Source organism: Rhyacophila brunnea, unplaced genomic scaffold (genome assembly GCF_057557595.1).
Source record: "Rhyacophila brunnea isolate RB1 unplaced genomic scaffold, BYU_Rbru_1.0 scaffold_13, whole genome shotgun sequence".
Classification (NCBI taxonomy): domain Eukaryota; kingdom Metazoa; phylum Arthropoda; class Insecta; order Trichoptera; family Rhyacophilidae; genus Rhyacophila; species Rhyacophila brunnea.
The window spans coordinates 19,452,615-19,475,673 of record NW_028232785.1 but is presented as its reverse complement, the minus strand read 5'-3'; the positions used below and the strand labels follow the sequence as shown (position 1 = coordinate 19,475,673).

Below are 23,059 nucleotides of genomic sequence, written 5' to 3'. Positions count from 1 at the left end.
ATTACTAACCGACGTCACAGATTTCTCCAATATTTTATGATGGTACTAACTCGTACTGGCTAACAATTTTATATTAATACTTTTCCAAAAAAGAAATCTATGTAAGTATATATATCTGTATATTATTATATCTATATATTTCTATTATTAACAATTAAACTTATTACAAACCACCAAATAATATTATATATTTACTATTGTAAGGAATAACAACAAAAAATAATAGCATGTATAAATTAATTACCATTAATATCCAAGTATATAATATTCACCAAATAAATAGTTACTAACATATATATTAAATTAAATTAACTATCAGCGCATTCAAAAATAAATAATAGCATTGCCTTTATTTTCATAGAAATACCTAGATTAAAAGTAAAATAAATACAAACAATGTTTGATTAATAATAATTTGAAATAATAATTATTTTTTACGTCATAGTAGTTTCCGGGTCACACTGTAGAATTCATATAACCGTTGGGATTTTGTGTCATTTATCAAAACAAAATGCAGTTATTTAGGTTAAATTACTCACTTCCATAACTATACTGTAAGTTCAGGACGAACTGGTGATGTATCAGCTATGAATGATCTCTTCAAATTTGATGAATTCACTATTAAAACAATAGTAACTTTAAAAACAATATCAATAAGACGAAATTTGAAAGAGGACTCCAGACGGCCAAAAAATATGAAAGTGGGCGTGATTGTTTTAGAGCTAGACAGAGTGAATGTGGGAGTGAGATGCACGGCGTCAGCGCGGTTTGATTGGCTAAAAGTCATATTCGGGAAATATGAATCGGCCAGAGATATTTTTCGACCGAAATTAACTTGGATATTCAGGTACGAATAGTTGGACATTCGGGAGAACACCACGGAGTAATTGTAACTTAACATGGCGTATTCGGGTTTTTTAAAAAAATATCTCTGTTCCTAGATAAAAATATATTGTTTTTATAAATGATTTAGGTAGAGTTCGATAAAAGAAATTGAACTGCATTAAAATGTCGATTTCGACAAAAATGGATATTCGGGAAACAAATCCTATAGCGACGACAAGGATCTCTAAAATTGTACCAAAAGACCTACCAGACAACCACTGAAAACAAAAAAATAATTTGGATCCGTTTTAAAAACATTTAACTTTCCTGCAAAAGAAAATTCATTATTACTTTCATACAATACGACTGGATTCGAAACCCTTTTGCAAACAATGCCGAAAATTTGATAGAAGCGCTTTCCCTATAAACTCGAGAGGAATTGTTTGAATTGAGAAACGACGAAACGCTAAAACTGAACTTCGCCGATGTTTCATTGGCTATTTTCTGGATTTCGGTTAATAAAGAATATCCTCGGATTTCCGACAAGGCTATCGCAGTTCAGCTCCCATTTTCTACGACATATCTAGGTGAGCGAAGTTTTTCAACTCAAGTTATAATTTAAAATAATAAGCAGTCTTGCTTGACGGGTCTTGACCGAGAACTTCGAGTTGCTCTTTCATCAAGCCAAAATATATAAAACTTTTACGTTCATTGAAACAAGCTCCGTTATCACATTATTTAGTTATTATATTGATAATACAAATACATGGAAATATGTATATTTAGTTCGTCGTGTTATGTGTTTTGTATATTATTTAATTAAGACTTTGTAGGATACAATTATTTATAATTATGTCAATACTCGACAAATAATATTTATTTTCTTACGCAGACAATTAGCCATAATTCAGGTGGATGTATTAACAAATACAAAAATCGCTAAACATACAATCAATACCATTATTTTTCCTCGAACATCATTTGAAAAAACGCTATTTTAGAGTATCACAATGTATTTAACCTTAGCGATAGGTAGGGGAGTGACGATACCCCCCGGAATAGTCCCAAAGGTACTTTATCTTCAACCGGTTCTGCCCTCAGACCGATCAAGAACCTTTGTTTGGCTAGCTCAGTACTATTTGGGAGAGGGTGGTCACCTAAAGTTCTTGTCTGACACTTTTAGAATACACCATGACGATATTATTTAACTTTATAATGTTTAAGAATTACCACCTAGTAATAGGTAGGCAGCTAGGTCGTTAATTATTTAATTAACCTCAAATTTAAATTTATTTTTCGTAATTATATACGCGAATGTCAAAAACAGCTGATTATCTGTCACTTTCTTTCGTATCAGATGTTTTTCGTAAAATACGCAGATTATTTTCAAAATAAAAACTCCTTGTAGTAATATTGTTTAGATTATTTATTAAATTATTCTTGATAAATAAATTTATTTTATTTAATTGTTTATCAAATATCTTAGCACTATAATTTATTTACTAATAAATTAACAATAATTATTTATATAAACTTATTTTTAATTTACTTAATTTTATTATATCTATATTTATTTTTACATTTAACTTAATTTATAGGTATGCTGCGCGCTTTTTATATTATTAAGGCACCGACTATTAAGATTGAAAACCGGTTGTCATGCGCGGCTGATGATGAGTGATGTCATCGTAAGATGATGCAATTGTTTACATCGAACGCGGGATAATCGTCACAATTACGATATATTTACTTTAAATGCCTTTCGAACTCTAATCGTGGCAAGGGCTTTCTCACAGAAAACAAATAAATGCATCGATGCACATTCGATTACGCGATTAAATCTCGACTTTTCTTCCCGAGTGAATATTTTCAACTTTTTCCCCGCAGACGAACGGCACGTCATTCCCCTGCGGCTTATTCTTTCCCACTCTAAAATTAAAAATTTTAAATCAAGATTCTGGACGCTATCGGAAAAATGACAACATTTCTGGCGAATCATAGTCCAGTTAAATGATGACATTCTTGTTTAATTTTATACTGATGCCCATTGGTCAAAAGTGTCTTCGTATTCGTCCAATTGAATGCTATAAAAATGTCATCATTCCACTAAAGATTTTACATTGCCCAAAATAGATCAATTACGTTATTGATTATTTTTATCCTCTCTCGCGCGGATTCAAAATATTACGTATATGTACGTAAAATGATTTTATATAATGCAAAGAAGATTATAGTTATAAATTAGCGTTACTTTACAGCATTTAGCTATTGATATCGCATAAATTATTTACATGAAATGGTTTATGTTTAACCTTAAACTCTAGACTTCTTAATTACTTACATTTTACTTACAAGACCGTTTGGTCTATCTGAAAGAAATCATCCATAGTTCACTCTGAGTGGCTGTGAGCTACTCAGACTGTACTATGGGACTCATAACATAATTGTTATAGCTTTGTTTAGAGGTAGGCCACGTATTTTCAAACAAAAATCGACATTTAAGGTCGGACTGAAAAGTTGTGACGCCACAAAATTTTCGAAAAGAATGTCAGCTGAAGGCGTACATTTTTATGGCCGTGTCAGGGGCCGCCAAAGATCCTGGTCTGGGGTCCCTCTTTAGGATGTAGGGTTTATGTTTTGGTGTATAAATTGTTTTATCTGTGGTGTGCCGAGGAATTCTGGGAAGACCTTTGGTGTGCCGTGGGTGAGAAAAGGTTGCGGAGCACTGCTTTACAGCCACGTTTTCCAGTACTCACTTGCTCGTAATCTTCGTCGTTCTCCTCTAACAACTGATGCATTGATTGTGGAGAGAAAGGGCCTTTTCAATGGTTTTAACACTTAACTCTCGCACGGGAACAGGTTCAGAGACGTCATTTTCTAGGGACGTATGACAGTCCATTTCCTGCAGCTCTTCATTAGTTATGGGTTCGCCGTGTGATTTTAACAGTCAAGTTAGTCTGAATATCATCTACAATCTACATTAACACCTTTGATGCCTCCGGATCCATAAGACTAATCTCTTCGATGATAATATTTTGAATATCATTTTCATTATTGCAGTGAACTTCAGCAATTTCACTGAACAACCTTTTCCAAACACCCTTCATACACGACTGGGAGACTTCATTCCACACGTCGTCAATATTTCTGATAGCTTTCATAATATTAAATTGTTTCCACCAAACCCTTTCACATCCATCAGTTTCTTCAATGAGTTGAAAGAAGAATAGTTAGACGATCCTTGGATGCTTTAAATCCAGAAGCAATCTTCTCCTCTATGGAAATAAACGTAGGTACGTGTTGGTATTTGTTTCCCATATAGTCCTGTCGCATAAAGGAAGGTATGCCCAACCGAAAACCAATTTTGTTATACCAATTGACATGGGACGGTAACATGATAAAAGTATGCAAGACATTCTTTATGAATACATTAGACATTCATTGGTGATACTTTCATAAGAAACCCTTGTGACAAGGTTTTGGTTCAAACGGGAATATTGGACGCTGAAAAGCAAGGCGTTCACCAAATTCATTCAAAAAACTTCCCCCAGATATAAGATCTGCCATATTAAGGGAGTATATAAATTCGTTTCCGCATATAGATTCTCACTACACAAGGGCTAACACTTCCAAGCAATTCATGGATGGAAGTTTAACGCTAGCAGAAATTTATAGGATGTATAAGGATAAGCAAAGAGCTGAAAACCGTGTCATTACAAAGCATTGCACTTATGCAATAATATTTAACGAGGAATTTATCCTGTCATTTTTCTCACCAGAGAAAGATCAGTGCATACTTTGTGAAGGGTTTAAGAATGCTGACACTGATAAGCAAAAGGAGTTGGAAAATGAGTATCAAACTCATTTACAAAATAAGCAAATGGCTGGTGATGAAAAATCCCGTGACACCATTGCCGCCAAGTCTATGGATTCAATAGCACCTAGCATGCTTTGATCTACAAGCCGTACGCCAAATTCCCTGTGGTGATGTAACGGAGTTTTCATATAAAAGAAAATTTAATTGTTTTAATTTTACAATATTCCATATAATTAACAAAAAGGGTGAATGCTATTTTTGGAATGAAGCTTTGGCTAATAGAGGTGCCATCAAAATCAGTTTTTGCGTTTGGTTGTACTTACCTAAAAGAAAATAGTAGTGGCAAAGACATGATTTTCTATTCTGACAATTGCACTGGTCAGAATAAGAATAAAGCAATAATTGCCAGCATGTATCTATATGCTGTAGGAAACTTGGACATAATGACTATTACCCACGAATTCTTGGTTGTGGGTCACAGACAAAACGAGGGTGATTCTATGTATCCCACTATTGAGCAACAGAAAAAGAAGCATCTGAAATCTGGTCCAATTTATATTCCCGCCCAATTCTGTGATTCAAATGGCAAAAAAGAATAGCAACCCATATACTGTCCATGAGCTGTCGACCTCATCATTCTTCAACTTTTTCACGATGTCACCTGCAATGGGGACGAATTTTAATGTGAATACAGATGGTGATAAAGTTATATGGAAGGATATCAAAGTGATCCAAGTGAGAAAGTAAACACCTTTGACATTTTTTTATTAAATAAATTATGCCGCACAAAATTTTGAAGCCTAAACATACGAACGCACATAAGTCGGCGGTAGACAATGGAGCCAATTTTAGTTGTTGCATACGATAATCCACCTAAACTGTCAGCGGCACAACTGAAAGATTTGTAGAATTTGTGACGTTTTCGTGTACCCAAACGCGTACTTACTGTAATTATTACGATAGTCTTGCGGCAGAGTCACCTTTCCCTGTTAATGATGTCAGAGAAATGATAATGATGAATAAGAATCACTTACTAATCTGAGCCACTCTGATGCCACCCACTTACTAATCGTGAGTGCATTTGTTATGTAAATTGGTTTTTTTTATATTAAGAATATAAAGAAAAATATTAATTGCCTACATCAGTGGTTTCCAAACTTTATGTTACTACGCCTCCCTTTGAAAATAATCTAATCTTGGCGCCTCCCCAATTTTTTATGAATGCCTACACTTTTTCTTTTAAAATCAACGAATGCATTAGCATTAGTGATCCTTGCATTGATTTATTCACTTTTTTTTTAAATTTCAACCAAATGGACAAGTTCAACAACTAAATTGTTGTCCCTAATCAAATTTGACCCTTTTATTTCATTTTTTCACGAGATAGCCAGCGCGCCACACAATAGTATAGATGTGAAGTATTATAAAATCAGTCCCCATATTATTATCAGATATATTTTCAGGTTTGCAAATAACCTTATAAATGACTGTTTTTTTATGTAGTTTATAACTTTACTAGCGGCCGTTTTATAAACTATGCATTTGCAAACTGTATATCTGTAGCTACATTAATATTTGTGTTACACTTTTCGCGCCACCTTTGCTTGACTCCGCGCCTCCCAGTTTGGAAATCGCTGACCTACATTAACATATTTTTTGTATTAGCATTTAAGTCATTTCAATGTATATTTTTTTTTATAAAAATAAACACCACTTTTCATTGTAAATATTTGCATTGCAAGTGCTAAAATAAGGCTTTAAAAATATATTTTCAGATTTTTTTGCTGAAATTAGTTTGAAGCACATTTTACTGTGGAAACAAAAAAATATCTTCATACCTGAAATATTTGATCTGAAAAGAGAAAATTTTAAATGGTTGAATAACTTCAATCGCGATTTTCTCAAAACTATGAATTTGCAGTTAAGGCTGTTTTGTTCTGGATGGGAGAATATAACTTCATTGCCAACCTATACTTCCAATTGTTTTTAGGGTCGTATGCATGAGATTCCCAAATACTTTATAAGCTAAATATGTGACGTCACAATGTGTCATGGCGTCCATATAATGGCAAACTCATAAAATTTTATACCCCGATCATTAATTAAAAATTTTGAAATTGTGAATGTGTCTGAAAATGTGCAAACGGTACCGTATAAATTTAATAATTTTTAATGAATAATTATTATGAACTTAAAATAATGTATTATCAGTTATTTTATCACATTTATTTTATAATACTGTACGACAGGATAGTATTCCCAGTCAACATTTCCATATGGCATTTTGTGGCAACACATACAGTTATATTATGACTAACTTCACTTTTGTTATGAAATGTCAAAACGGAATAAGAATAAATGACATAAATGAAAATGGATTTAGATAATAATAATATGTAATAATCTCTGTATAATATTATTATTATAATTTTTATACCAATCACCGTATGACAATCTTGATGTTACCAATGTGTTCACTGTGTTTGAGACTTTTGCCTTATTTATTACAATTATCTTATAATTAACAACGTAAGTAGGTAGGTACCATAATATTTTGAAAGAATGCAGAATGCTTCTAATTCCATATTATTTTAATGCCAGATACAGAAGTAGGTTCTAATACCTAGAAGACGAAGAGCTCACGTGTGTGTTGTGGAATCCTTTCATTCGAGTAGGTACTTCGATGTATTGGTGAGTGAGAGAAATAATATAACGGGCACAAATTAAGAATTGATAAAGCAGATGTATATTTTATAATTCCGCGCAGAATTATGTTTTATTACACTAAAGCATGGACAAGCATGGGTCTTATTACAATTACATTAAAGAGGTCTTAGATTAGGCACTACACCGACTTTTTTTTGGGGCTGATTTAATTAGGTACCTTGTGGTATTCACTATGTATTAAGTTGCACGGATCATTTGTTATTTATTTCACTCTTGCGTAGTAGGGGTTATACGATTATTTATTAACACGGGAATACTACAAGGGATATACTGATTTGAAAAATCGAGACGGAGGAGAGAGGAGAAGGAAGACAAAAAAAGAAGTTTTGACTAATGATAAGAATACTAATATTTCTCCTTGGACCGCAGAATACAAGTTTATGAAGAAATCCGGTAGGAATCAAAATGTATATATTATATTCTTCCCCGCTGTTGACGATATCTGTACAGTAAATTGAAAGCTACTGTAAAGTTTAGTTAAAGTTAAGTAGGTACTGTTAATACAAAAAAAAATTGAAGCGTCTTACAAAGAGATTTCCATATGAGATGCCGTATTTATTTATTTGTAAATATTTAGCTAATTTAAAAATATTTTTTTATTTAGCTGCTTGCAATGGAACTAATCCACCATATGTTGTTTTAAATGCAATCGTGACTTGAATTTGATTTTTATTCACTACATTGCATCTATACCACAGCCTAGAGAGAAACTGAAATGTTCGCAAAGCACTTCTCCCTTACTAGCCTGGTCTATTTTGTACATTTTAACTAGCCTACAAATTTTTACAGTAAATGCCTAAGTTTTAACCTATATTTCATATTAAAAAAATCTTTTTCTCCGATCACTTTAGATTTTATAATGAAGGGCCCAGAATTTTCCTTATTGCATCCAACTGAACAATAATGAAACTCACCGTTATTTGGTAAAAACGTTGCATGGTTTTGTTAATTTTTCTCCTTCGAGACGTTTCAGATGTCTTTGCTAGTAATATCCATGATAAAATATAAAAACAATCATAAGAAAACGTTATAAAAAGCAATAATTAAACGAATCAAGGATAATTTGACAGCTCCAGACCCTAAATTGTATGGAATGTTACTAACGCCGCCTGGTGATAAAAGTGTAGAACTACTGGACCTTTGCTGTTTTCACACAAAAATGCCTGGACTATTGCGGTTTTTAGAACAGTGGCATATTTTGGAGAGCAGATTTGAGGGACTTATGATTTTTTTTTTAAATATATCTTTGCACAGTTGTGTGTAATCATACACAGGGAATATAGAAATGCAATAAAATGAAAATGGAAAAAGTGGACATTTGATGTTTTTATGCCAAGATCTTCAATTATAGATAGATATATATATATATATATACATAATAAATATATTCATAGGTTATATATATATTCATTAGATATAGTAATTTAACTGTCGTTTACTTTCGTTTGTAAGAAATAAAAAGGCTTTATATTTTATTTATTTTTTATTATTCTGCTTAAAGCCTAGGAGGTAGAAACCTGTATATTTTATACCAGATAACAGTGACCACCTCTGTACATATCGTTGTTAGGGAACTAGGCGAATATTCTATAGGTTTAAAAATTTTGTTGTTGCCTTGTAGTACGAAATTTTAATTTATTAATTATAGGTGTGACTCTGCTTTAGGTAAATATTGTGTGTGGTCTGCATAATATTTACGAGCTAAAAATTTACAATACCTGCGTTGACTGAATTCGCAATTTCATTCATGGATGTTGTCGTCTTATCAATCAGTCGAAGTTTCTATTTTAAAAGTTGATTTTTACCTGTGTGGATTTAAGTATACAATATTTTTATAAGTACTACAATGATAGCTTAAAATTACCTTAATCTAATTATGTTGGCATATGTTTACTTTTCATAGTATTTATACAAACTAAAGCATTATAAAATATTATTAAAAATAAATTTTATAATAATGGGAATTTTATAATATTTTATAATGAAGTTTTTCTTATCATGGCGCGTTTTATTTTGATGAACAATTTTACACTCTACCTCGCCTGTTTTGTCTAAGTGTTTCTTATGGAGTTAAATGAGATGCATATAGATAGTGTTTTTCAATGTCATGGATTAGATATGATCACTACATTCAGATGGAATTTTGTTAGTCTTATCTCGATATTATAATCTAGTTATATGAACATTTTTCTTTGTTTTATATTATTAATGCAATTAATATTAACGTATGTTTTCTTACGTTATGTATAACTATATCTATAACTGTCACCATTTAAGCAAGCGTCCTTCTATATTATGATATTATAAGCAGAGGTATACTTACCTTGATCGTCACTTACAATATATATATATATATAATAAAAATGTTTGTTTGTCAGTCTGTCTGTCCCGTATGCATTCCTATACCATTCATCCGATTGCGATGAAACTTTGGTAAGTTATTGTGTGCACACCCGCGAAGGTTACTGAATTAGAAAAACCATCTTCTTCATTCTATTTTCTTTAATTAGTATGGTTCCTATGCCATTCATCTGATAGCGATGAAACTTTCGTCAGTTGTTGTGCTCACACCCGCGAGGGTTTCTGAATAATACAACCATCTTCTTATTTTATTCTATCTTCATCTATTGAAATGAAACTTTGGTAAGTTGTTGTGTGCACACCCGCGAAGGTTACTGAATTAGAAAAAACAGCTTCTTCATAATATTTTCTTTTATTCGTATGCGTTCTTATATCATTCATTCGATTGCGATGAAACTTATGTCAGTTGTGCGCACACCCGCAAAGGTTTCTGAATTAGTACAACCATTTTCGTCTTCGATTCTATGTTCTTCTATTCATATACGTTATCCTATACCAAATTTGGAAAATCCATGCATCTCACATGGAAAGCTGAACGTAGCCTGCTCACGCATTGGACAACTTTCTGATTTATTCGTGTATGCACGAGTAAACACGTCAGCACAGATGCTCTATAGATAATAGAACAATGAGACATCCACTGAGAGCAGCGGGTGAGAGAGGGGGCAGCAAAGGTAGGACCAATCGTTGTCGGCCAGTTTCCATTGTATTGTTCTCATAATGTAGTGTGGCTATGCAGACTTATCATCAATCAATCTTAATTTACATGTATATATAAACAAACGACGCATAGTTATAGTTTCTATGGTATGTACGTGTAAGTGTCATTTTAGATTATAAATTAATATTCTTTTTAAAACACACATCACATAAGTATAGTTTTTTAGGTGGTGCGAACGATTTTATGTTTTTTGAGAACACCGATGAATTTTGAGATTACCAATTTGCCGAAATCTTTTAAAACAGACATCGCATTGATATGGTTGTTCACCAGTATGTGTCATTTTATGCCTTTTAAGGTTACTAATTTGCAAAAAGAATTTAAAACACACATCGCATTTATGTGGTTTTTCCCCAGTATGACTCATTTTATGTTTCTTCAAATGAAAAACTTGCAGAAAACTTTTGAAACACACATCGCATTGGTGCGGTTTTTCACCAGTATGTGTCATTTTATGTCTTTTTAGTACACTTTTAAGCAGAAAGTTTTTAAAACACACATTGCATTGATGTGGTTTTTCTCCTGTATGTGTCATTTTATGTGTGTTAAGACTATTAATTTGATAAAAGTTTTTAAAACATACATCGCATTGGTGTGGTTTTTTACCAGTATGTCTCATTTTATGTATTTTGAGTTCACCAATTTGATAAAAGTTTTTTGAACATACATCGCATTGGTGTGGTTTTTTACCAGTATGTGTAATTTTATGTCTTTTCAAATTACTAACTTGCCGAAATTTTTTGAAACACACATCGCATTGGTGTGATTTTACACCACTATGTGTCATTTTATGTATTTTAAGACAACTTTTCAGATAGAATTTTTTAAGACACACATCGCATTGGTGTAGTTTTTCACCAGTATGTCTCATTTTATGTGTTTTAAGATGACTTATTCGACAAAATTTTTTTAAACATACATTACATTGGTGTGGTTTGTCATCAGTATGTGTTATTTTATGTCTTGTGAGTTCACCAATTTGATAAAAGTTTTTGAAACATACATCGCATTGGTGTGGTTTTTCACCAGTATGTGTCATTTTATGTAATTTAAGTTCACGAATTTGATGAAAGTTTTTAAGACACACATCGCATTGATGTGGTTTTTTGTCAGTATGCCTCATTTTATGTGTTTTAAGACTAACAATTTGATAAAACTTTTTAAAACATACATCGCATTGGTGTGGTTTTTCACCAGTATGTCTCATTTTATGTATTTTGAGTTTACCAATTTGATCAAAGTTTTTAAAACACACATCACATTGATGTGGTTTCTCGCCAGTATGTGTCATTTTATGTATTTTGAGTCCACTAATTTGAAGAAAGTTTTTAAGACACACATCGCATTGATGTGGTTTTTCCCCAGTATGACTCATTTTATGTTTCTTCAACTCAGCAGCTTGCAAAAATTTTTTGAAACACACGTCGCATTGGTGTGGTTTTTCACCAGTATGTGTCATTTTATGTCTTTTGAGTACACTTTTGTGCAGAAAATTTTTAAAACACACATCGCATTGATATGGTTTTTCACCAGTATGTGTCATTTTATGACTTTTGAGTGCATCAATTCGATAAAAGTTTTTAAGACACACATCGCATTGGTGTGGTTTTTCACCAGTATGTGTCATTTTATGCATTTTCAAATGACTAACTTGCAGAAAATTTTTGAAACACACATCGCATTGGTGTGGTTTTTCACCAGAATGTGTCACTTTATGTATTTTAAGACTAATTTTTTGATAGAACTTTTTAAGACACACATCACATTGGTGTGGCTTATTACCAGTATGTATAATTTTATGTTTCTTGAGTACACCAATTAGATTAAATTTTTTAAGACATACTTCGCATTGGTATGGTTTTTCACCAGTATGTGTAATTTCATGTATTTTGAGTTCACCAATTTCATGAAAGGTTTTATGACACACATCGCATTGATGTGGTTTTTTACTAGTATGTGTCATTTTATGTTTTTTCAAATGACTAGCTTGAAAAAAATCTTTGGGACACACATCGCACTGGTGTGGTCTTTTACCAGTATGTGTAATTTTATGTCTATTGAGCCCACTAATATGACGATAGTTTTTAAGACAAACATCGCATTGGTATAGTTTTTTATCAATTTTGTGAATACTACGCTTCGACGTTTTATATGAACGAAAATTGGATTTACCACTAATCGTCTTGTATGAGTCATGATGCCGAGACTTCGTGCATTTAGTGCAGTGTCTATTTAAATGATTTTCAGATTCAAACACTCCAAAACAATCATTGCAAATAAAGTTACGTGTGAAATATGTAACTCTACTCAAGATTATTCGAACCACCTTTGGCAAGTATAATGTTTGAACCTCCCGTTTGATGTTTGATTCATCTATTGTTATCTCTGAATGCTGTATCGTCATATTTTCGATTTTATTTGATGCACGTGGTATTTTGTTCTTTAGCAAGTAATTGTCAACCGCACCTTTTGTAACGATGTCGACTGGATAATTGTGATGTTCCGTTAAACATGGCTGGTTGGAAATCTACAAAGAGAATAATGTTGGTATATACAGTTTAATAACTTTAAAATACATAAAATATGATTGTGATCTCTAACATTGCATAGATACTGCATAAATAGGTACTTTGTGTTTTGACAGCTAATTGTCATAAATAATAGGTTAACTGTGATACTGCGCTCATTTTTTGATATTTACGATTCGTATCATCATGAATACTCACGCTAATGCTACCAAATTATCAGTCGTAGATTTTCACATCTTGCGTATTCTATCGCAAAATTACGTTCAGCAGAGGAGGCTAATTTCTGGTTTAATGGTCTGTCAATAAGGAAAATTGCCGACTATGAAGTAAGACCAATCGATAAGTGGCCCTACATGCTCTATTGCATGCATAACTACACAAAAATAAGCGTTCGGTTCGCTTTCCACGCTGATGGCATGATCAGAATAAATCTCTTCAAAAATTAGGCCGAAGCTCGCGGTTCGGTAAATGGAGTCGTTACCGAACCATATTCAATGATATTTTTTTGGAATTATGTTTGACATTCAGGTGGAGGTGATTTGGTTTAAACTGGTTTACAATATGTGCGACACGACGATTTGACGAATTAAAACACCTTAAAAAACAACCTTCATAAATAATGTACCTGATCTAGTGGCCTGTATTGTGGATCGGAGCAGCAAGGTTGGGGACTATCATTATTGATATGGCGGATTTCGTGTTCAACAAATTCTTCTTTGATGACGATTTCCTCATTATCGTTCTCAGAATTTATATTGATCAGACCGTATTCACGCTTCTGAAAATAAAAATATTATTAATAAAATGAAACAGTTACACCAGTGGCGACAGGTAAGTTATTTACTAGGATTTCACTTTTTTATAATATGAAAGTACGTATATATTATATTATTGTTCATTTTTATGAGAAATTCATTCTTCTGTTTTTCATATACACATTTTTTTCAATCACGTTTGTCAATCATGAGACATGGAAAATAGAATAGTGCGTTTAATTGGTCACATCCACATAGCAACGAATTTTGTTCATATTGTTTTATGTTGAATGTTCTTTCGTACTTTTTAGTTTTTGAAACGCATTGTACCTAGTTTTAATTTTCGATTAGGTACGGGTACTGCTATGTTTAATATGAAGACGTTCATCATAAGTATTACAATGTTTTTTATGTTTTCTACAGCAAATGGTGCCATTTTAAAATAAAAACTAATGTAGGTACACAAAAACTAAAAATATGACATTGGAAAATAATTTATTTATTACGCAAGCACACATTAATAATTATTTGACAGCAGTCGAGACTAATAATTAAAATGTGCAGAAACCATTTTTCTCTCCATGCGTAATCATAAGACGTCAGCTGGCTGCATTGTCGCGAAAACAGCGAAGCTCGTTTCACACGGTACGATAGTTGCCAACGGGACAATCCGTTTAAATGTGAAGACCGCAAGCAAATATCATTCTACGTCACATCTGTATCGTGTTGAGTAAATCGATTTTTAAATGATTTTTATTTGTATATTGCATAATAGGACATTCACATGAAAATATTATATTATATTTCCATTTCATATTTCTGAAAATAATCTTTTTGTAGTCAAGTCATTTTTTTATGGGGAAAAAAACATTTCATGTGCCTTTGTTGTGGTCAGATCACTAAGAGTAAATTTATCATTATAAATATAGACTGATCAGTTTGCCAATGAAAATAATGGATAATGATGTCTAGATGTACCTTCTTTATTCCAAAAGCGTATTAATTGATAAAAATCAGTTTATTATGCAAAGTAAAAAAGTTCATGTTTGTCAAAAAATGCTATATTTCAATTGTTTAATATTTAATTATTATATTTTATTGAGATACAATATTATTATTATGATATATTAATTTTCATCGATTGTTAGGTAACATAAACATATCATTAATAAACACTGCCTACTATTTATCTAAAAATTATACTCAATTGACAAAAATACAATACATAATACCGAGTATTCATGCACACGAATGATCTTTCCCTTTCAACACGATTATAATCAAGTGATTTTATACTCAACGAGAGACATTCCGGCCCGGTAATCTTTCATAGGTTTTACACGTATGATTTTATGTTTCACAAATATGTTTTTTATGTCTTGTTGTTGTTATGTCTGACATGCACCTCACCGTGTTATGATGACGCTGGTCGTAATTTTCTGATTATCTTTTACACTATTCGCTCACATTGGTTAAACTTTTGAGCATAATTAGCGCTCGGAATTGACAAAAACGCACTAGAGCACAGCACCGGTTCATAAAATATCAGGGGAAGGCGTTCTAGTTCGTATAAATTCCGAATGAATTTTGTAGGGTGGCAACCATTATTGTCCGAAAAACGTACCGTTTACATTTGACACGTTTACAGTTTTGACATTTTATAATGCAATCGGGGCCGTTCACATTTTTATTGTTTAATTGTATACATACATTTTATCGGGTTGGATAAATTGTGTTTGTCTCAAACAATTCTAATATCAATATACTTCCCTATGCAAAATCATTGCATGCATTTTAAACCTTTTTGTTATTTTAGATCCAATGGGATAAATATTTGATTTTTTTTCTAATAATATAACAATGTCAACATTAGAAACCTGTTAGAATAAATTTTTCCACATGTCCACACGATGTGAATATTTTTATATTCTTTTCAAATATTAAGGTACCTACACTTCTGGTGTTATGGTGGATATTTAACAAAGAATGCTACATTCGTAAATCTTTTGCATTAACTTTTTTTTAAAATTTAATTTATTACAAATCATGCCCTTGCTTTTTCGGACTGGATGGATTATGATTTGCTTAAAATTTTTTCAAAATCAAAAAATTTTAAATTTACGAAAAATCAGAGCTTTAAATACAACGTCATGTATTTTAGTTTAACCAAGGTATTTACTCATATTTTATATCCACTCTTAGTTACATGTTTTTATTCAAACTGCTAACGAGGCCAATGGGAAATTGTATTGGTAATTGTAATAATTTTTCCCAGTCCAATAAGATTCACATATATTTAGGTATTTATATATTGTACAAGTAATTAATAATGTTAATATGAATACTGAATGATTTCGTAAACTTAATTGATTATATATTTTTAGTGGCAGTGGTTGAAGTCAACTGGCTGATAAACAATCATTCTCATAGTTTGCTTTGACAGGTCCAATGCCTATTATATGAATATATTTATCGCAATTATATTTAAGTATTTTTTAAATGAGTTGTAAAAAAGTGGCAGTGGATTGAGTTTGACATTATAAATAAACAAAGGTGATCATGACCAATTAATAGCTATTCGCTGGAGGTGAACACGTTTTCTTGTGTTAAACAAACTCCAATTCCATTGACAAATTGGTCTACCACGATCGCCCTTGATCGTAAAAAGTCAACTTTGAATCGTTATCACAACACAAATTTGACGTTTCTATAATGAAAGCAGTTTGATATATTGATTATTTTAATAATGTCATTAAATTTGTTGCTTTATTTGTAATTGTTCATACTAGCAACTGAGCATAATATTTATTATGAATCAAATCAAGCGTCTACACGACTGAGTCGGTAGCTGAATTGTTTCGGGTTAATGCTATTGGAAGTCGACGATTGCTCATGACTAGGCTTAAGATTCTTTATATTCAACCATGTCCGATCCTAATAAGATCATATGGGCCTCCACAGAGTGAAGGTTTGTAACAACAGATTTTGTTTTTACGAGAAATGGATGTCAGCCACTTGCTCAACCTATTAGGACCATACTCTGACTCATACACAAATTGAAAAACAATATGTATACTTGCCAGAAATAGGATTCGAACCTGGGACCTACGACGTCATACGATTTTTAGGTATTTTAATATTTTTTTGAGTAGCCCCTCATTGAAATATCAAAAATATTAATATAAATTGGCGAATCCCCACGTTCATAAAAATAATACTAAACTTTCTATGGTCAATACGATGCTCTGTGTCACTGAACATGTTCTTTTTTAGTAAAGTATATTAATATCAGAATGTAATGACTGTGTGCGAATAGGTACCTACATATTTATCTTTGCAATACTGATATCGTTAATTCGAAGGAAAAACCACAGTATAAATAAACCATTTTTGTTTTTGCCCAGCACCAGAATAATGGTAATTGAAGACCTTGATGGAAGATTAACTTAAATCACCTTAAGTCATGGGTGGCCAACTCGTGACCTGCAGTTTGTCAACTTGTGGCCCGCGGAGCAGTGAGAAAATAAAAATAATATCAAATGCTCCGTTAGATGTGCTAATTTCGCAAATTGAGATTCGATAGTGGCTCGCTCGAATTTGAATTCGCGCGCGAACACACACATAATCACTGTCATTTTTTACCACGATACTAGCAGAAGAAAAGATATTCTGGTGTATCGTATAAAGAAACTACTGGTAAAAAAAAATGGAAAATCTTCTGTCTATGTCAAAAGTGCTGTCCAAACAAATGCTCACATAAAATTCGATGCGTATTTAAAAATTAGTATTGGTAATAAAAATGTTTTATTGATAAAATACAATTCCTAGCTAAGTGATGTAATAATACAAAATCTATGAAAAATATAAAACATTTCTCGAAAACGATTAAATTTTATTTCAGTGTATAAACTAAAAGAATGTATGATTGTTTTAAACGTTATTTAAGACTAGCAGTATCACCCGGCGCTGCCCGGGAGTGGAATGGTTTAATATTTGAAAATTAAAAATTCCAAATTTAATTCGTAGAATAATTTAAATAATTTAAAAATTTAAGCATTGAATTAAAAAAACACGGAAATGCGATGGAAATATTTACGCCAAATCATCAGATAATCTATATGCAATCTGTCGGAGCTGAAAATTGCACATAGGGTGAGTCTCGCTGAGCCTTTTTGAATTTTATTGAATTCATTAGAAAATTTGGCAGCACTGCGTCCCCAGCATATATATATATATATTAAAAAACATCATTAAAACTATAAATAAAATGATTTCAAGTTAAACACATTTATATTTTTTATAAAAATCGATGTTTTTTAAAATATTTATACCTATGCGGGTGTGCGCACAACAACTCACCAAAGTAACATTGCAATCGGATAAATCGTAAAGGAATGCATACGAAAGGAAGAAGAATATAGTTGTATTAATTTAGAAACCCTCGCGGGTGTACGCACAACAACTGACAAAAGATTCATCGCAATCGGATGAATGGTATAGGATCGCAAACAAATAGAAGAAGAAGAAAATAGTTGCACCAAATCAGAAACCTTTGCGGGAGTGCGCACAACAACTGACCAAAGTTTCATTGCAATCGGATGGATGGTATAGGAACGCATACGAATAGAAGAATAAGAAGATGGTTGTACTAATTCAGAAACCTTCGCGGACGTGCGAACAACAACTCAACAACGTTTCATTGCAATCGGATGAATGGTATAGGAACGCATACGAATAGAAAAAGATAGAATGAAGAAGAAGAAGAAGATGGTTGTACTAATACAAAAACCTTCGTGGGTGTAGGCACAGCCACTGACGAAAGTTTTATTGCATTCGGATGAATAGTATAGAAACCATACAAATAAAAGAAGATAGAGTGAAGAAGAAGTATATGTTGGTTTTTCTAATTCAGAAATCTTCACGGGTTGAATAGTATAGAAACCATACGAATAAAAGAAGATAGAGTGAAGAAGAAGTATATGTTGGTTTTTCTAATTCAGAAATCTTCACGGGTGTGTGCACAACTGACGAAAATTTCATCGCAATCGGATGAATGGTATAGGAAACCTTATCCTTATCATTATTATTAATCTGAAATTCGAGATCCCACCACGCACTCCGGCTCATCGGTCTATGTCTACCCTCCAAATTTTGTCGAAATCCGACTGCGCCTGTGGATTTATATAAAGAAAAACCGACACGACGGTACATACAAACATCCAAATATATTTCGAAATTATAGTATATTAATGCTTTAAAAGGATTTATGGCTTCATTTATCACCATTTCGTATAACAGTTGACAATTCTTTCTGCTTTTTATTAAAAAAAGTTAACATAACAAAAAATATTGTGCCGGATACAATAACTTATGACATAGGTTTATTTTCAAGGTTATGACATTTTTATTAGCATGAAAAAAAGTATTTTATTATTACTTAAATAGCTGAATAATGACAAAGAGCAAGAAAATATTACGCAAAGTCCAACACTGAATATCTCAGAACAAGCCATCGGAGGCTAAGTGGATGTATTCATTCAAGGTCTTCAATTGTTGTAATTTTGAAGAATAGTCGTCCCAATTTGGTTCAGCAATCGACTTTGAATTTGTCAACAATTATGAATACCTACCAACGCCTAAACAAATAAGAAATCTACCCACCTCCTTGCAGTGGACATTAATGCTGTCGTCCTCGACATTTTCTTGTTTGACTGACACGTCAAATCGACCCACGCTCTTGAAGTTATTCATGTCAATCCATTCGTATGCACCGGCTCTGATTTCCTCCGCCGCGTCGTCAGGCACTTTATCGTTTGGTTCGGTATTTACTTCCATTTTATTCGCTATTTAACACAAAATCTTTTGACACCTTTACAGCGCCACGTGTCATATATTGCTGACCATAGACTAAAATACTATATTTGTCTACCATAGACAATATGATACGACAGAGTGTTACCATTTTTTATCACCACTTGTCAAAGAAATTTTAGAATTTCGGCTAAAACAAATAATTATAATATTATGCGTTAACCCGTTAACGTATTTCAAATAATATGATCTTTAATTTTTATTTTAATTCTTCCATTTTGAATTATTTGTATATTTGGTACCGAAGAATTCGTAACAATATCACAGTGACCACACTTTTCATTTTTAGTCGGAGTGGAAGAGTGTATAATAATTATTAATATATTATGTGTCTCTCGTTTACAATAATTCTCTCAAGACATTTAAGTCGCAGGTAAGAAGCTGTGTCTTTATTAATATTTCAGTAAATTTAATTAAAGGTAGAAAAATAGTCCTAATAATTCGCCCATCTATTTCAAAAGAACATATTATAAGTGCTCAAATTGTGTTTCACTGTTTTAAATGAAAAAAATTCCGTAGGATTGTAGTGGAATAACACCACTACTGCTAGTCACTCCTTATCATTTTTGATGCTTAGTATATTTAACAAATTTTAAATTTTTACAATAAAAAAAACAGCACATGTCGCGATATAATGTTCTTTTTTCATTCAAGTCAATGGGTTATGTTGAGTGCAAATGAAACATAAGTGCAGTTTCGTTGTATTTAGTATATGAAGTAACTGTTACTGAAAAATCGCACACAATACCTAGGTACCTATCTAAACTGTCAGTTGGTTAGCACACGGAACTGTATAATTCATTTACATTTATATTGCAATATCATCGTTATTATCAGAGTAAAATGGTGTCCAGAGGACGATACATGGTAGAGCTTTGCCAGAATATGGAATTAAATGGAAGAAAAGACTTCACTTCTCAAAAAGTAAATAAAATATAAGTAACATCACAAAATAAAATAGGTGCCTAGTTACTGTATTTTTAATTAGGTAGGTAATTAAAATATATAGATTTTTTGTTGATGGTCACAGGGATGCATTTTTATTAGATGGAGATATCCATGCCAAGATTATATTGTATGTTGCTCGATTAACCCTATTGATAATACCTAATAGCATTATTGAAAAAAAGAAAAAGAAAATTTATTACAGCAAGATGTTCTGAAAGGAATGACACCACGGGAGATTTCTCACCAAATAACACAGATGATGAGTATGTGTGTAGGAGAAGTGATCAAGAAACGGATTCCAACAGTGGTTAAAAGTCACGATATACTTATCGATGCCAATTAATAGTCAAAATACAACTTTATCACCCAAGCGACATCGTCTAGGTAGGTACCTGAAAACTGGAAGCGAAAAAGAACGTCAATTATTTTGGTAAACAGCATGTAACCATTTCAGGTACCTACCTAGGTAAGATCATTGAAACTAAGTGTGTCAAAGGCACTTGCAATGATAATAATTTATTGTAGGTAAGCGAAAGTGTAAAACTAAGTTATCACATTAATGTCAACTTGTCATCAATAGGTACCAAGTTTTGGGAAATGGTAGAACATGTTATGCGTCAATTACATTGAGCTAGGTACTTTACGAGCTGTTTGTTGGCGAATTTAAAAGGGGGCAATTCAGCTACTGCGATTGTAATGATGACACACAAAACTTTCCATTCGCTGAGAAGCCAACAAGCTAGCGACTATTTTGACAGAACGTAGTTTGTTTATTACCGGGAGGGCTCTAATGCGCTGACGCAGTAGGCCCACACGCCGGCGTGTAGCGTGTAAAGTTGACCCGGTTGACCGGCTTTCAAATTTTCTCGGTAGATTGTTTACAATCTGCTTGTTAGCTTGTCGATGATGACACTTGGCGAATTTACAGGCAGATTGTAAATTCATCAACAAACAGCTCGTAAAGTAGCTCAATGTAATTGACGCATTAGACAACGCAATTTTATCGTGACCCATACTTCTGAAGTCTTGCCAAAATATAGACGCATAAAGGACGGTGTACCAAACCGAAAACTAAATTTGTCATACCAATTGACATGGGACGGAAACATGATAAAGATATGCAAGACATTCTTTATGAAAACATTAGACATTGGTGATACTTTCACAAGAAACACTCGTGACAAGGTTTTGGAAGATCAGTGCACACTCTGTGAAGGGTTTAAGAATGTTGACACTGATAAGCAAAAGGAGCTGGAAAATGAGTATCAAACTCATTTACAAAATAAGCAAATTGCTCGTGATGAAAAATGCCATGACACCATTCCCCCCAAGTCTGTGGATTCAATAGAAGCATGCTTTGATCTACAAGCCGTACTCCAAGTTCCCTGTGGTCATGTAACGGCGTTTACTATAAAAAGAAAATTGAATTGTTTTAATTTTACAATATTCATAATTAACATAAATTTATAATTAACAAAAAATGTGCATGCTATTTTTGGAATAAAGCTTTGGCTAATAGAGGTGCCAACGAAATCAGTTCTTGCGTTTTGATGTGCTTACTTACCTAAAAGAAAATAGTATGTACCTTGTGGAAAAGACATATTTTTTACAATTGCACTGGTCAGAATAAGAGTAAAGCAATTGCCAGCATGTATCTATATGCTGTAGGAAACTTGGACATACCGACTATTACCCACAAATACTTGGTTGTGGGTCACACACAAAACGAGGGTGATTCTATGCATTCCACTATTGAGTAACAGAAAAAGAGGCATCTGAAATCTGGTTCAATTTATAGTCCGGCCCAATGGACTCCTGTGATTCAAATGGCAACCCATACACTATCCATGAGCTGTCGACCTCACCATTCTTCAACTTTTTCATGATGCCGCCTGTAATGAGGACGAATTTTAATGTGAATACAGATGGTGATAAAGTTATATGGAAGGATATCAAAGTGGTCCAAGTGAGAAAGGAAGTACCCTTGACAATTTTTTTATAAATTAAATTATGCCGCACAAAATTTTAAAGCCATTGCCATACGAACGCACATATAAGTCGGCGGTAGACAATGGAGCCAATTTTAGTTGCTGCATACGATAATCCACCTAAACTGTCAGCAGCAAAACTTAAAGATTTGTAGGATTTGTGACGTGTACGTGTACCCAAACGTGTACTTACTGTAATTATTATGATAGTCTTGCGGCAGAGCCACCTTTCCCTGTTAATGATGTCAGAGAAATGATGATGATGAATAAGACTCACGTCTTGCTAATCTGAGCCACTCTGATGCCACTTTCTAATCGTGAGAATCGTGCATTTGTTATGTAAATTGGTTATTTTTATATTAAGAATATAAAAAAAATATTAAGTACCTACATCAGTGGTATCCAAACTTTATGTTACTACGCCTCCCTTTGAAAAAAATCTAATCTTGGCGCCTCCCCCCATTTTATTTCATTAACTTTTATATACACCTTATTAAATAGTCAACAATGTACTAATA

The 23,059-nt window shown here is 32.7% G+C and overlaps 1 protein-coding gene across 1 annotated transcript; it reads right to left on the bottom strand.

Moving 5' to 3' along the window:
* Positions 1 to 2,660: 2,660 nt before the first annotated feature.
* On the bottom strand, positions 2,661 to 19,643 carry LOC147076821 (uncharacterized). The gene is made up of 6 exons (XM_085940934.1): positions 19,396 to 19,643; positions 13,605 to 13,757; positions 11,898 to 12,978; positions 10,867 to 10,973; positions 6,481 to 6,494; positions 2,661 to 2,754 (listed from the first exon to the last, which is right to left on the bottom strand). The coding sequence occupies exons 1-6, from the start codon at positions 19,567 to 19,569 to the stop codon at positions 2,661 to 2,663; spliced, it is 1,623 nt and encodes a 540-aa protein (XP_085797060.1). The 5' UTR covers positions 19,570 to 19,643.
* Between the last annotated feature and the right edge of the window lie 3,416 nt (positions 19,644 to 23,059).